The sequence below is a fragment of the Labeo rohita genome, unplaced genomic scaffold (genome assembly GCF_022985175.1).
Source record: "Labeo rohita strain BAU-BD-2019 unplaced genomic scaffold, IGBB_LRoh.1.0 scaffold_189, whole genome shotgun sequence".
In the NCBI taxonomy this organism is placed as follows: domain Eukaryota; kingdom Metazoa; phylum Chordata; class Actinopteri; order Cypriniformes; family Cyprinidae; genus Labeo; species Labeo rohita.
Genome location: NW_026128099.1, coordinates 19,710 through 36,300, shown reverse-complemented (window position 1 = coordinate 36,300; position 16,591 = coordinate 19,710). Strand labels below are relative to the sequence as shown.

At 36.8% G+C, this 16,591-nt stretch overlaps 1 protein-coding gene across 1 annotated transcript; it reads left to right on the top strand.

Moving 5' to 3' along the window:
- The first annotated feature begins 1,742 nt into the window (after positions 1 to 1,742).
- On the top strand, positions 1,743 to 16,166 carry LOC127159067 (chymotrypsin-like elastase family member 2A). Its single transcript, XM_051102006.1, has 6 exons — positions 1,743 to 1,797; positions 2,250 to 2,270; positions 10,872 to 11,034; positions 11,121 to 11,389; positions 11,508 to 11,644; positions 15,550 to 16,166. Exons 1-6 carry the CDS (start codon positions 1,743 to 1,745, stop codon positions 15,793 to 15,795), a joined length of 891 nt encoding a protein of 296 aa, XP_050957963.1. The 3' UTR covers positions 15,796 to 16,166.
- Positions 16,167 to 16,591: the final 425 nt, after the last annotated feature.

Here is a 16,591-nt window from a genome sequence, read left to right as displayed (position 1 = left end):
AATTTAACTTATTTTGTCTTCTGCCAAACATGTAAGTACAGTATGTTCTGTAGCTTCTGAAAGGCAGTTCTGAATGAAAAAATATGATTTTTAGACAAAATAACAAAAATGTACACATCTTTAAAAGTTCTCACCCCTGGCTATTATTGGATATTTTTTCCTTCTGGAGCATCAGTGAGTATTTGAACCTTCTGTAATAGTTGTGTGAGTCCATCAGTTGTCCTCAGTGTGAAAAGATAGATCTCAAAATCATACAGTCATTGCTGGAAAAAAAAAAAAAACCTGTGCAACCTGAAAGACTTCAGCAGGCAGTTTAACTGTTCAGCACAAACAAAGGACTCAAGAACAATTTTTTTATAAAAAAAAGAAAACAAAAAAAACAGCTGTGGATTATTCAGGTAACAGCACTGTATTAAGAATCAAGTGTATAAAAACATTTGAATGTGGTAATTTTTATAAATTTAAGCATTATTGTCTTGTGTGGAATATGTGTAAACATCTTTTATTTGAAATACCTTATTCATGTTAGTACTAAATAAAAATAACATGCATTTTGTATGACAAGCCCTCTTATTGTGGTGAACAAAATTAACATTTTGCAGATTCTGCAAGGTGTATGTAAACTTTTGACTTTGACCATAAATAAAAATTTAATTACTGTACAATAGTACTTGCCTTGTGAAAAGTGCCTTGTGTCAGACCTTTTGGACTGTTTTGTGTGTTTTCCCCCGTATGCCCTTATTTGGTCCTTCCTGTTCCGTTTGTAGTTATCACCTCACTGTTTAATCGTCTGCACCTGTCCCCCCCTTGATTGGTCTGTGTATTTAAGTTTGGTTGGTTCTCAAGTTTGGTTGTCTGTGATTATATTGTCTTCATGTATTGTTACTCCGTCAGGTTACGTTGTGTTTGCTGGTTCCCTGCTGTTTGCTGTCCGTTCCTGCTTCCCTGTAGATATTAAGAATAAAACTCTGTTTTGGACCTCCTCGGTCTGGCCCCCACGACTAAGCATGGTTTTTCCCAAGGTTTTTTTGTCCATTCTGTCACCAATGGAGTTTTGGTTCTTTGACGCTGTCTCCTCTGGCTTGCTTAGTTTTTCAAACGATATTGTATACTATTTGAACTGAACTGAACTAGATGATGACATCATTGAATTCAATGATAAACTGCCTTTAACTGAAAATTGAGTGTTTACTGTTGCCCTTTTGCGTTATTGATGCACTATTTCCTATTTAATACTGTACAGCCGCTTTGTCACAATTCTGTATTATTAAAAGAGGTATATAAATAAAGGCGACTTGACTTGACCTAAACAACTGTATAATGCAGTTTATAAAATGGTGTATAAAATTATAAAAAAATTATAAAATAAAGTTCCGGTCCATGATTCTGATTGGTTGAGCTGTGTTTAAAGCTGTTGTAAATGACTCTACAAACATATACCTTTGTTTACATCTGTGTGTTGCAACCACAACTGTTTCTGAGAAACTACATTGTTTTGTGTAATAATACGGTTTTTATTTATTTCATTACACTTTATTTGCTCTGTTTTATGTTGTGAAACCTTACAACGTATATTAAATAGCCATTTTTTAAAGCAATAAGCACCATGAAGCCATGCTTTACAGTGAATTTATAACAGCTTAGGGGCTTTTAGTCACGTCACGAAGCAGACAACACCCTTCAGCTGTTATAAATTAATTGTAAACAAAGTCAGGAGTCAGATCACACAGCAGAACAGAAGAATGAAGTTCAGCACCGCTTTGAGTGTTTCTGGAATCTCACTTCTCTACATAGCAGGTAAGAGCTTACAAAAAGTCTATATCATGACAAAATCTGATGTAAATTTAACAATGTTTAATCTCTGGATCTGAAGACTTATGGTTAAATGCTTGTAACTGGTTTTGCAATGAATGTCTTTACATAAGCATAATTTATGTATATGCATTTAATTAATGTAACAGGATACCAAGAATCAGGATGCAGTTCAGTGACTTTGAGAAATCTAAAATATAATTTTGATTTGTTTAATATGTTGGTCATTACATTAAACCCATTCATTTAGTTTAGTTATGTTATTTATATTAGATTTGATGACTTTTATTCCAAATATATATATATATATATGTATGTTACTATTTCACGTGTTATATATGTAACACGTGAAATAGTGAACAACCAGTTCACAAACCAGTTTGTTAGCTTTGTCCTGATGATTATCATCTTACTTTTACTTTTTATACCTTTCACAGGTTCCCTCTGCCAGTTAGATGGTAAGTTTTCATAAAACACAACATACATTGAATCAAGATGACAGCCACAGTGCCGACCTCCACAATTCTTCTGCTGTTTTTTTTTTTTTTTTTTTTTTTGGTTTTGGGAGTGCCTAACAACAGGTTCAAATGCCTGGAAGTCCAAAAACTTTTGTAACTCGTTGTTTGAAACACCCGTAATGGTGATCAAGTGCAATTTTGTGGGAACAGTAATTGTTTTTTTCCCCCCCTTTAAGAATGACAGCAACACAACAATAATGAACATAAGAATAGAAAAACAACCTAACACTTTTTGAATTTCTCAGATTGTGTCCACGTGGGGTTGAGAGTATTTTTTTTTATTTATTTTTTTATCCACGTTAATTACAGTAGTACAAATATGTCGCTTTGTTTCATAATTGCAGTGTATACGTTTTTCGTTATTTACCTCAAAAGAAAGGAAGTGAAATTTGACAACATGCCCCGTAGGTGGGGTACATCGTAACATGACCATAAGACAGCTTAAAATGTTATCTGATCGAATGAAAAATATATATATATAATAACAACAACAATAATAATAATAATAATAATAATAATAATAATAATAATAATAATAATAATAACAACATATTTATGTGCCGTGGGACGGCTCTGTTCGCAAAACACAGCTATACAGTATAGTTCAAAACAATGTGCGCAAATAGATGAAACACATTCAGACATTCAGAAAAAAACACTTTCCTTTACCAAACACAGCTCTCATTGAACACGAGACACATGAACGAGCCAAAATCCTTTACATTTTTTGAAAAAAGAATTTCTGAACATTAAACATGGATTGTCAGTCTTTATTCGCCTGTTTCTTGTGGTTTCTTATTAAAATCCATAACAGTAAATAGTGAAAATTACATCGTTAATGTCAGAATAGCATAGCTGAATGCAGCGGGTTCGTGTCTTCTGCTGGTTTGCGAAGCATTAATAAACTAACTAAATTGATAAATAAAAGATTGGAGATTAAAATAACAGCAGATTTGTCTCGCGACAGCGTAACAGAAGTGTCCTTCACGGGTCATATTGAAACGAAGGGCAAAATCATAATTCTTTTTTTTTTGGTCCAGAAAGCTTTTGGTCCATTTGTATATATTTATTCAAATTATTTATGTAGGGATTTTTTTTTTTTTTTTGGTGATTTTTTATTTTATTTATCTTATATTCAGAATGTTTTGATGAAAAGGGGCAAATTTCTGTAAACATCTAGAACATCTAAATGATCAAACTATTTATGTTTTTTAAACGTTTCAATCTAGTTATTACAGGTATTCTTAAATGATTACATACAATTCAAATACAGCAATGACTTTCCTGTCCAGTGAACACTGGTGAGATCAATAACACTAACAAAAAACTGTTATTAGGAATTAATTTGAAACTCAATGTCTATTTGTCAGACTTGTGTGTACCCTTTGGGCTGTTTGTGTGTTTATTCCCGGTTGTGTCCGTATTTGGTTCTTCCTGTTCCTGTTCTCGTTTATTACGTCATTGTCTCCTGTGGTGTTCTGATTGGTTGTCTTGTGTATTTATTTTGGTTGTCCCCATGGTGTGTTGTCGGTGATTATATTGTCATTCAGTTTATGGTCAATGCTGTGTCTGGTTCCCTGCCGTTTCCCTGCGTTTGTTTCATGTTCACTTTTTGGATTACTTAATAAAACTACACTTGTTGGGATCTCTGCTCTCCTCCAGCTTATTTCCACGCACACCACGACGACGCACAGCGTGACACTATTACAGTATACAACATAAATTAAATTACAGATTGCTCATTTTCCCAATTTTTGGAAAAAAAAAAAAAAAATCTACTGTAAAGTAATCTTGCAGCAGATGAAAAGTTCAAATACCAAAGAACTGTATATGAACTTGGTATGCACCACAGTACAGTAAAAAAAATAAAATAAAATAAAATCAAAAATTAAATTCATCATCCTCTGCACATGGCTAAATTTCATTAGAGTATACAGTACTAGTATGCAGTACTATTTGGTCTCCTGACACAAGACTATATCTCTAGGTAGTCATTTCTCAGTTCTGCAAAAATGCAGCAGGCTACACATTAAAAAATGGTTACAAATAAAATTTGACAGTGACACGTCTGAAGGTGTACAACATGTACTACAGTTTACTGTACATACGGAATAGTGAAATTTCCATCATCCAATGTACAGGTGCTGTACAATAATTATACTGTATGTGTATGTGTAAAGGCCTATATCCATGATTAACGTATTGCCAGCGGTCAGAGAATCGGATCACCGAACAATTACGCGATGAATCTCAGACATATCCGGACAGGATGAGATGTTTCAGAGGACTTCAGAGTTAGCCCAGAAGCAGCAATTATCTGATTCACGAACAAATGTAAAACAATTCGTTAGTGAACTTGGCCGCGCTTTGTGTTTTTGACTCAAAAAGAACCGGTTCATAAGAGTCATTTGTTAATGAAGTCGAATACACTGGGCGCGTTGGGAGCGCGTGCAACTATCGTGCACATTTTATTGAAAGACCTGTTTTTGCCATTATTTTGCGTTACGCTGTCATCGCTGCGGCTGAAAAGTAACACATGAAGCACTGCTCACATTTATTCTGTGATAATTCTGGGGTGGCAGGTGGGGTGGCACAGCTTGCCACCCCGGTAGATCCGCCCCTGGTCTCGATCCAAAACGATCAAGGCCTGATTTTTAAAAAATCTTTAAAGTTTTTGGGTCAAAATGACCCGAGTGACGGATGAGGGTTTTAATGTACTTTAATAAGGGTTTTAATGTGTTTTAACTTTATCTAGAAATGTACTCTTACTATGGTAAAATAAATATTCAGCGATATCTTCAAAAGGCTTTTGAATTTTTGCGCACTTTTTTTATTTGTATAGTGTTAGTTTGTGCCCCGCGCACAGTCATTCACGTTATCTAGATTAACGACAACTTTTCACATGAAATGATATGACATTCAATAAAATGAATTACTTCCTTTCAACTTTGTCTGTGTTACCCTCTTTTCGCAAAGAAAAATAGGCTACTAAGTTGTCACACTATCACATTAAACAGAGTACATTAAACATACCGTTATCATACACCACAAATGAAAAATGGAACAAATGAAGTCGCACTTTAGCTACGGATTTTTTTTTTCCGAACAGAAAACAACCAGATTGGGGGAAAAAATCCCAATTAGCGTGACTACAGCACATGTGGCTAACATACTGTATTAAATTCAGCCACCACTAGGGGCCACTGGTGAACTTCTCTATTTCGGATTAATACCTACTGCCACCACCTTTGATTCAAACCCGGTCTGGTCCGTGAGGAGCACTCAAACACACAAGTAAGAATTACAAAGAATATACTTTATTAACAACAATAGCAGCCATATGGCACTGTCTCATATAAATATCTTGATAATGTACAGCAGTCATATAAGCTCATTAATCCGTGAACACACATTTTAAAGAGTACCCGAGCACACATTTCAAATTCACAGCAAACATTAAATAGTGAGGCATTTCATACACAGCACCCATACTTAGAAACTCCAAGCATAAATCACATGCCCTATGTGTAAGAACCAGCACAGGCAATCAATATACTGTAACAACTGAGATAAGCTGTACTATTAAACTTTCCCTAAGCTACTTGCCAGCAGGGTGCTAGCACCTACACGCACCTTGACTTTGTTAATAAAACGTACGAGCACTTGTGTCCCATACACCTCACGAATCAGTCCCTTTCACAGTTCATTATCAAACAAAAGCCTCCCTCACCTTTCCCCTTCCCCCATTTTAAAAGCATCCAAGAATTGTTCATTGTCCACAGGTGTGCTCGAAAACATCATTCCTTCCCTGTTGCTCACCGCCGATCGTGGCAAATGGTGGGCAAGTCATTTAGATATGCCAGAATTCTTGCTGCCAGCTGGTGGTGCTATGCCTATAACTGAATATTGGCATGCAGATATCTTCAGGCCAGCGATTTTATCAAACATATGAAGTTTGGTGCAGATTGAACATGGCATGCTTGAGTGTAAGACATGACATATCCTGCTGCCAATGTGTTGCAAATAGTGTATCACAGTGTTAAACATCACTTCCTGTTGACAGTAGGTGGCGCTATGACTATAACTGAATATTGTCACATAAATGTGTTAAGGCCAGGACTCTTATCAAACACGTTAAGTTTGGGGCAGATTGGACATTGTATGCCTGAGTTACAATACCTTCCTGTTTCACTGTATTATTAGCATGCTTTAGCACTTAGCTAAGTGTTGCTAGCATGCTTTACTATGTTTGTAGCATGTTGGATATTAAGTTTGGGGCCGATTGGACATTGTACACATGAGTTACAGCAATTTTCTTTTTCTTTGTATTAATAGCATGCTTTAGCTCTTAGCTAAGTGTTACTAGCATGTTTTAGCATGATTCTAGCATGTTGCTAGCCTATTTAAAACTTGCTAATGCTTTTTAATATGTTGCTAGGAGTCTGTAACAGCATTAAACATGTCACTTCCTGTTGTCAACAGATGGCGCTATGACTATAACTGAATATGGGGACTGACATGAATCTCATCACACCTGTGAAGTTTGAGGCAGATCAGACATTGTTTGCTTAAGTTACAGCCACTTCCTTTTTCATGGCGACACGTCGAAATTTGTCAGGCCGCCACAGACTTGCCCCTTGGCGAAAACTCAAGATCTTCGCAATTTAGCATCCTTATGATAACACTCAGCAAATTTGAAGATGATCGGATAAAAACTGTAGGAGGAGTTCATTAAAGTATGAGAAAATGGCAAAAACTGCACAAAAATCGTACAGGAAATTCAATATTACGGACTTCCTGTTGGGTTTAGGATGTTGTACCAGGAGACTTTTTTTAGGTATTGGTGTGTTACACCTGTGTACCGAGTTTCGTACATGTACGTGAAACGCAGCTCGAGGCGCACTCCGTTGAAATTTTATAGGTGGCGCTATCGAGCCATTTTGCCACACCCACTTCTGAAACCAATATCAGATGTAAATTTTCGCCAGGACTGACGCGTGTGCAAAGTTTCATGTGCAGAGTTTTCGAGCATGTTTAGGCCCTCAAAAAAGACTTTTTACTTTGGAGAAGAAGAAGAAGAAGAAGAAGAAGAAGAAGAAGAAGAAGAAGAAACAGAGCAATTCCAATAGGGTCCTCGCCCTTTTAGGGCTCGGGCCCTAATCCTAAGAAAATCTCGCCCTTTCAGGGCTCGGGCCCTAATAAACGGAGCAATTCCAATAGGGTCCTCGCACCACTGGTGCTCGGGCCCTAACAAATTTAAAAAAAAAAAAAAAATCCTCACCATGAGTTCCATGAAACAAATCATGAAATAGTACATCATCCTTTGAATTTTATCAGAATTAGTCTAAACTCTTTCTTTTTTCACTTGTTTAACTTTTCTTTATAAAAAAAAAAAGTTATCATGCTGACTCAGCAGATATACTCCCCATTCTGTTCTTAGCAAGAATCCCTACTTCTCCCTCTGATTATCCCATATCATTTACCAGGGGATACCTAGAGGAATTTGCTAGCCACTACAACCATTTTCTGTTCTCTATCTTTGAATGTCTGTGACCCTAAAATTGTATAGGGGTTACACCTGTTTAATTAAAACTTTGTCTTATAAAATGCATTTATTTTTACCTAATTTGCTCAACGACTCGCAAAGGTACACACATATCACTTCATCATAAAGCACACAAGAAACTATGAGCACACAATGTAGTTCTGTCATCAGTTAAGTCATGAAAAGCAAATTAAAAGGGAATTAAAGCTGCAAACATATAACTCAAAACTGTACACTTGTAAATAATACATCGGCAGACTTGTAAATAACATATTTGTACATTCATTTAAATATTTTCTATACTTCCACTTTTGTATAAAGTGTATTATTTAATTTTCTGTTTTTTCTTATATTAGTCTTATATTCCATCTACACTGTGTAATTCCTATGTATGTCTGCACTATCATGCACAAGATGCATCTCAAAAAATTAGAATATCATGAAAAAGTTTTTTTTTTATTGTAACCTATTTTAAAAAATGAAACTTTCATATATTCTAGATTCGTAAAGTAAGACATTTCAAAACTTTCTATTATTATTATTATTATTATTATTATTATTATTTTATTTTTTATTTTGATAATTAGAGCATACAGCTCATATGAAAGTCAAAAATCCAGTATCTCAAAATATTAGAATATTTACATTTGAGTTTCATTAAATGACCATCCCTGCAGTATAAATTCCGCGTATCTCTTGTTGTTTGAAACCACAATAATGGGGAAGACTGCTGACTTGGCAATGATCCAGAAAACAATCATTGTCACCCTCCGCACGTCCTGATTTTGCTGAGTTAGATGTGTTCCTGGGTCAACATATTTTGTTGACCCTGGAACAACATTTTAATCCAAAAATGTAATCTTGACCACATCCCTACACCTAAACCTAACCTTACCCATGAGTAATCCCTAAAATCAGAGGAAATTATATATAAATGACACTGATGTACAAGCACCAAACACTGACTGTAAACCTAAACTTCACAAAAACTATAAACTGCTTTTTAAAATCTGATTGGTTAATCACAATGTTGTTCCAGGGTCAACAAAGATGTTGATCCAGGAACACGTCGTACTTGGTAAAATCCGGTTCTGCGTCACCCTCCACAATGAGGGTAAGTCACAGAAGGTCATTATTGAAAGAGGTGGCTGTTTACAGAGTGCTGTATCAAAGAATATTAAATGCAAAGTTGACTGGAAGGAAGAAATTGAGTAGAAAATGGTGCACAAGCAACAAGGATGACCACATGCTTGAGAATACTGTTAAGCAAAGCCGATTTAAACACTTGGGAGACCTTCACAAGGAGTGGAATGAAGCCAGAACCAGGGCATTAAGAGTCACCACGCTCATACGTCTTCAGGAAAAGGGCTACCAAGCCACTTCTGAAACAGAAACAACGTCAGAAGCATCTCACTTAGGCTAAGGAGAAAAAGAACTGGACTGTTGCTCAGTGGTCCAAAGTCCTCTTTTCAGATAAAAGTAAATTTTGCATTTCATGAAATCATGGTCCCAGAGTCTGGAGGAAGACTTCAAGAGGCACAGAATCCAAGCTGCTTGAAGTCCAGTGTGAAGTTTCCGAAGTCAGTGTTGATTTGGGGTGCCGTGACATCTGCTGGTATTAGTCTATTGTGTTTTATCAAGTCCAAAGTCAATGCAGCCATCTACCAGGAGATTTTGGAGCATTTTATGCTTTCATCTGCTGACAAGTTTTATGGAAATTCTGATTTCCTTTTCCAGCAAAACTTTAACTCCTGCCCACAGTGCAAAAACCACTTCCAAGTGTTTTGGTGACTATGATATTACTGTGCTTAATTGGCCAGCCAACATGCCTGATCTGAACCCCGCATGGAATCTATGGGATATTTTCAAAAGAAAGATGAGAAACAGTCAATCTGACATTATAGAGACGGGCCAACATGTTCTCAATCCCAACTCGTCACATATTAATGCTTGGTCAGGACCCTTTGGTCTCATTTCTTGATGTTTAGTGTACCCTTTTAGCACCATTTTTCAACGTGAAGGGTCCTCCAGTGCTTTACATAAGAAACCCTTGGCGTCAATGATGCGAAAGGCACTGGGAATTTTATCACCATGATTAAATGATATATTGGGTAATAATATTGCTATTATAGCATATATGTTGGGGTGTCATTTTTTTCAATGCAAATAGTCACAACAGTTTTATTTATATTACATTATTTACACATTTAACCCAACCCCTGCCCGTAAACCTAACCATTTGTCAACAAAACACAAGATATAACTATATTCATACTTTATTCAAAAAGTATTAATATTCCAAGTTTTTCGAGGCAAAACGTGAGAGCAACAGACGCGATCACCATCTCCATCCGTCCGCCGTCCTGTGTGCTGCGTCAAAAACTGACGCTAAATGGGTCCTGACCATGCGTCAATATGTGACGAGTTGGGAGTGAGAACGTGTTGCAGGATTAATAGTGCCTCAGTAGTGCCACAGGCTGATCACTTCCATGCTACACTTCACTGATGCTGTGATTTGTGCTAGAAATAAGTCATTTGCTGTAATATGTGCTGCCAACCAAGTATTGAGGGCATAAATAAACGTGAACTTTTCTATTTTGAGATACTGGATTTTTGACTTTCATGAGCTGTATGCTCTAATCATTAAAATTGAAAAACAAAACAAAACAAAAAAACTTTACATGTAATGAATTGAGAATATATGAAAGTTTCAGTTTTTGAAATAAGTTACAAACAAAAAAAAAAAAACTTTTTCAGGATAGTCTAATTTTTGGACATGCATCTGTATGTTTGCACTACCTCTGAACTTTGCTCTGCACTGGAAGTTCCTGTCATCAAGTCAAATTCTATGTGTGTGTGTAAACATACTTGGTAATAAAGCACTTTCTGACTTCTGACTGACTTCTGATATTGACTTTAAAACCTGCAGAAACGTGTCTTTTGTGTCTGTGAGGCATTTTAAAAAGGAAATCTCATATCTTGCTTTCTCTCATCAGTTTGTGGTCAAGCCTCCCTCTGTGACAGGATTGTTGGAGGGGTGAATGTAACAACAGGGGCTTGGCCATGGCAGGTCAGCATTCATGTCGGCTTTGGCCATAACTGTGGCGGGACTCTCATCACTAAAGACTGGGTTTTATCTGCAGCTCGCTGCTTCCAGAAGTATGAAGTTTAAAGCTTAAATAAAGCTAAAGATACATTTGTAGATTTATAATAGTGGGATTAAAACAGACTTTCTCTGTTGACAGCTTCCATTTCTTTAAAGCTGTGATGTACTTCGGTCGCCTGAGCCAATCCGGCACAAACCCTTATGAGACGTCCAGGACAGCGAGTCAAATCATCAAGCATCCTCTCTTTGACTATCCAAATCCTGACAATGACATAGCACTGGTCAAGCTCTCCTCCTCTGTGACTTTCTCTGATTACATTAGGCCGGTCTGTCTGGCAGCGGCTGGTAGTGTATTTGCTGCAGGTACGGAGAGCTGGGTCACTGGATGGGGCGTGCTGCATCCTGAAGGTAGGTGAACCTTTGCTTGCCAGTTACACTGAATACAAACAATACCGTAAAAACTCAACAACTGACATACAAATGTTTTTTAAATGTCATGAAACACGTCCTGTCATCTGTGTGTCAGGCCCACCATCTAATATACTGCAGGAGGTGATGATACCAATTGTGAGCAACAGTGAGTGTGCTAATGTTTATGAAGGGGTCACAAGCATCACAAGCAATATGATTTGTGCTGGACAGGAAGGGAGAAGTATTTGTCCGGTAAGATACCAATCATTTCTTGTTAACCCTTTTTAATCTAAAGCAATTTACAAAACACCAGTGTTTGCTCTCCTGCAAACTTTTTCACTGCTAACCTAGTTGCTTAAGCCCCATCTTAAACTCATTTTAAACTGCGTTTTAGTCCACCTGATCTGCAGAGGAAAGCATGGATTTAGAGTAAATAATATCAAATAAGACAAAAAAAAAAAAAAACTATTAAAGGATAGTTCACCCAAAAATGAAAACTCTGTTAAGTGTGGACAGAGCCGTTTGGCGTGGGTGAGAGTATCTCTCTGTTGGAGTGGAATTTCTTTTTTTTTTTTTTTTTTTGCTGTAATGGGGAAAACAGTGAGATTACTTAATCTCACCCCAGCTTTGCAAAGCAGGGGCGCAGATGGCAATAGGGACAGAGGGACATGACAACCCACACCCCCAAGATTCATATTGACCCGATCTGTCCCCCTCCTGTCCCTGCTGCAAACACTTAGGAATCAAATAAAATGAAAAGAAAGCCTCATAACGTAACGTGAGGTAAATTAGAGCTTTTCAAAATGAAAACAAAAAGAAAAGTGAAACTCTGTTGGTGACAATGCTTGCATGTTCATTTTCCCACAAAAATAGCAACATGTTCACCCTCTCTGTTTAAGAAGCGTTTTTTAAAATTATTTATTTATTTATTTTTTACTTTACTTTAACTTGAAACCCAAATTCCTCCATCCGCCATCGTTTCCTCACTTTTTGCGTCATTTTTGCCGGGAGCTGCGCGCACCTTCGCACTCGTGCTGACGTAACACTGTAAAAAAATTTCCCTGTAAAAAAACGGTAATCTACTGGCAGCTGTGGTTGCCAGCATTATACTGTAAAAATACAGTGTGCTACTGTTTTTGAAATTAATGGCAAAATGCCGTTTTGTCATCTACAGTATACAACTGTAATTTAGCAGCATGTATCTACATCCGAAGCGATCGCAGTGAATGCGCCTCCTTTACGTGATCAGTGAATTCTGATTCCTGCTCACGCTTTACAGAGCAGAAGCTTTGGGAGCAGTGCAGACCATGCACTCGCATAAATGTGACCACGTTAAATTTTAGCTAACTAAAACATTTTGCAGAAAGCATGAAGTTTTGGTGGGTGACTGACATACTAGACAAATAAAAGTTTGATCATACAATGCTAGTGTTGATCAGGCTGGCCTTTGTTTACTTTTGTTCTTTGTTGTTTATCCATGATTTCAAATAAGAATCGCCCAGTGGCTTTTTTAGTGCAAATCATTAGCCCAAATTATACTACTTGAGTGTTACTTAAAGCCCAAACTAGAAAAATAACTGAGTTGAAATCAATTGCTGACAGCTTGGATAGCCGCTGACAGGTGGACACCACCGCTTTGGGAGGTGCAGTGATAGTCTGCGTAGCCCAGACACACAATATGGCAACCCCCATTAAAGGAAACGACTCTGACAGGGGGAACATCCTTGATGGTTGTGACAGGACAGATAGGTAATTCAAGGCAGACAGACAGTTCAGGCACAACCTTTGTGGTTGTTTCAGAACAAACAGGGAGTTCATAAACAGCCTGCAGCTCTGTAACAGGACAGGCAGATGATGACTGGGTATCTCATTTCTGGGTGATTTGGAGAGAGAGAGAAACACAGTATAAGTCCCTGAGCCAGTGGTGGGACATCTGCAAAATTCAAATCATATTGTTTTGCCTTTATTAAAATTAATTTGGGCAATAAAATGGCACAGTTTGAACAAGAGATACTTCAACTTACTGTTGAAGGAGATGTTGTTGATACCACAGAGTCCTTGCAACTCAACAGATTTCTTTTGCAGGCTTTTTGGAGGAAAAAACCCAGGAGATGCCTATTCATGCAAGACTGACTAACTCTCAATTGCATTGATGTTCCTGCATCTTTTTTCTTTGGCCTGGAGAAGGCAGCTGTGGATAAGAAGATTTTAGGCTGTTTGAGACTCCCAGAGGGGAGAAAAGTTATTGATGGTCATGGGATTATTTCTTATGCGGTGTCTTTTTATGAGGATCTTTACAGAGCTGAAACTTGTGACGAGGAGTTGGCTGACCTTCTCCTTGAGGATTTACCTCAATTTTCAGGAGAGGAGAAATCTAGGCTTAATAAACTATTGACTTTTGACAAACTGTCTTTAGCTGTTCAAGAGCTGTCTTCTTTTGGCCTGCCATTGGGAAGAATTTGTTTTCTGTTGTTTTATTAAGTTTTAAAAGAGGTACACTTCCAGTGAGCCTTTGTAGAGCTGTGGCCACCCTATTCCTTAAATAGGGTGATCTTGAGGACATCAGATGCTGGCATCTAACAAGACCTTTCAGAGTAAGCAGACATATAAGGCAGGGGTCTTATATGCTATTGCAACTGAACCACTTTTGGTTGCATTAAGAAACAAGTTGTGTAGTATATCAACAGTGTTTCTGTCAGACCTGATAACTGCTAGACTTACTGCCTATGCTGATGATGTCACTGTTATCATTAGATTTGCTCAGGATGTCATGGATTTGAGAGTATCTCTACAGATTTATCAGAAAGCCTCCTCTGGGATAGTATTTTTAAAAAGGTTTCTGGACATTAACAAAGATGGAGATGGATTCTGCCACAATTGTTATATGGGGAAGAATGTTAATTAATAACAACTTGGTAGCTCCCATTATGTGGCATTGCTTAAATTTTCTTGACCCACCAAATGATTTGTTGCAACATCTGCAGAAAACTTCTGTTATTTATTTATTTATTTATTTTTTTCTGGGATGGCTACTATTGGCTTCCCTCTGCAATCCTTTATTTGCCAGTTAATGAAGGGGGCCAAGAGTTCATTTATGTGGCAACCAAGGTTAAAACTTGAGGTTGAAGACAGTCCGAAACCTACTCTGTGGAATTTAGGCCATGGGTCTTGCTTTGCTCAACTTTTGGTGGGTTCTGTCTTGATAGGCAACTATTTTTGTCTTCTTATGATGGACATTTGCAATGGATGTAGAAGTTTATGCTTTTGTGCTAAACTTTTGGAAAGATTTTAAACTAATTAGACAAGAAAATAACCATTTTGGCCTTAAAGAGCCACTGTCTTACAACTCTCTTCTAAGTAATGATATACTTCTAATACAATTGTTAAAACCTTTTATGGAAAAAGGATAGACCAAGGTTTCAGACTTGGTTAACACTTCATCTAAAACATGGAGGTCAATGATGGACATTTGCAATCAGGCTGGTTTTAGATTTGGGCGCTATTTGGGTGATCCTTAGCAGTTATATTTAAAAATTTCTCAATTCAAAAAAAAAAAAAAAAAAAAAGACCCTCATGACACATTTTAATGGTTAACACAATCCTTATATGTCAAAACAACAAGGCAAATTTGATTTCTCACATCGTTTCTTTAAGAAATTCATAATGAACAATAATAAATCAAGATGCTGCGTTGAAATAAGTGAGATGTATGCTTTATTTTAACTGCAAAGGTAAGACATACATTAGAAAGACTGTGACAGATCTAAAGGGGAGGAAAACCATATGTGTGTCAGGTTTTTTATGAGGAAGGACACTGCATGGGATATATGTGTATCCTCGCTTGTTGCTCTTCTGGAAGCTTCCTTGTTCCTCACCTCCTCACAGTGCAATTTTAGACCACTGAAGTGTCCTTCAAGACAGCTTTGATCAGTTTTTGGATCATGGGCTGTAGGATGCAGACACAAGGAAACGAGGAAGCACCAGTTTGAGTACTGAGAAGAACCCTTGGTAACGAGAAAAACACTCCCACTGCAAAAAATATCAATAAAACAATTTTTGACAGACACACAGCTGACATACTTTCACAATTGGGCTACACTGTTGCATACTTATGTCTGTATACTGTCAGAGATATAAAATGATATCTGTCAATACAGGGAGACTCTGGAGGTCCAATGCTCAGTAGGAAAGGCTCCCTATGGATTCAGTCTGGCATCATGAGTGTTTCTAGAAACCTGTGTAATGACCTCAAATATCCCAGTGGTTTTACAAGAGTCTCTCAGTACCAGGACTGGATCAAGTCATACATGGACAGCAACCCGCCTGGATTTGTTGAATTCAACACTGACATTCATCATTCCTTTCACCTTCAACAACCATCTTGCCTCTCAAAGATTCTTTGAACGGTAATCCTCAGGCTTTTTTGATGAAGAGGACAGCACTGTATACTGTAAAAAATAAAAAACACAATTTGTTGAGTCAACTTAAAATAATTTCTTACCCTGCTGCCTTAAAATTTTAAGTTTAGTCAACTAAAATAAGTTTATTCAACTTGAAATGTTAAGTTGTACTAAGTAACATTATAGATATTTGTGTTGGTAAGTAACCCAGCTGCCTTAAAATCTGAAGCTGATTCAACTCAAAGTTGTCACTTAGTATAATTTAACATTTCAAGTTGGATAAACTTTTGAGTTGACTGAACTAAAAATTTTAAGGCAGCCAGGTTACAAATTATTTTAAGTTGACTCAACAAATTGTTTTTTTACAGTGTATATGCTCTCATACAAAAAAGAGCAGTAATGATATTTTTTGTCCCATTTTTAATGTTAAAAATTAAGAAATTAAGTGTTCTTAAAAAAGCTCTTATTGACATTACATGAGCATATACTAAGAAAGTTCATTATATATATATATATATATATATATATATATATATATATATATATATTGTTTGTTTGTATTTATGTTTATATGTCTGATAACCATCATTTTTCAAGATTCTTTGAATTAAAAGTTTCTGACTTTTTTTAGTGGGTGAAATTGTCCTGTTTGAAATTGTTTTTGCCGGTATGACCCACTCTCACTTATACCAGCTATGGAAATAAGCACAGTTATAATATCAAAAATATGTGGGAGAGTGTTGCTATTGTGTGACTATTGTATTGCAATAGGTTGCACTTCAGTGTTAATGTTGAATCA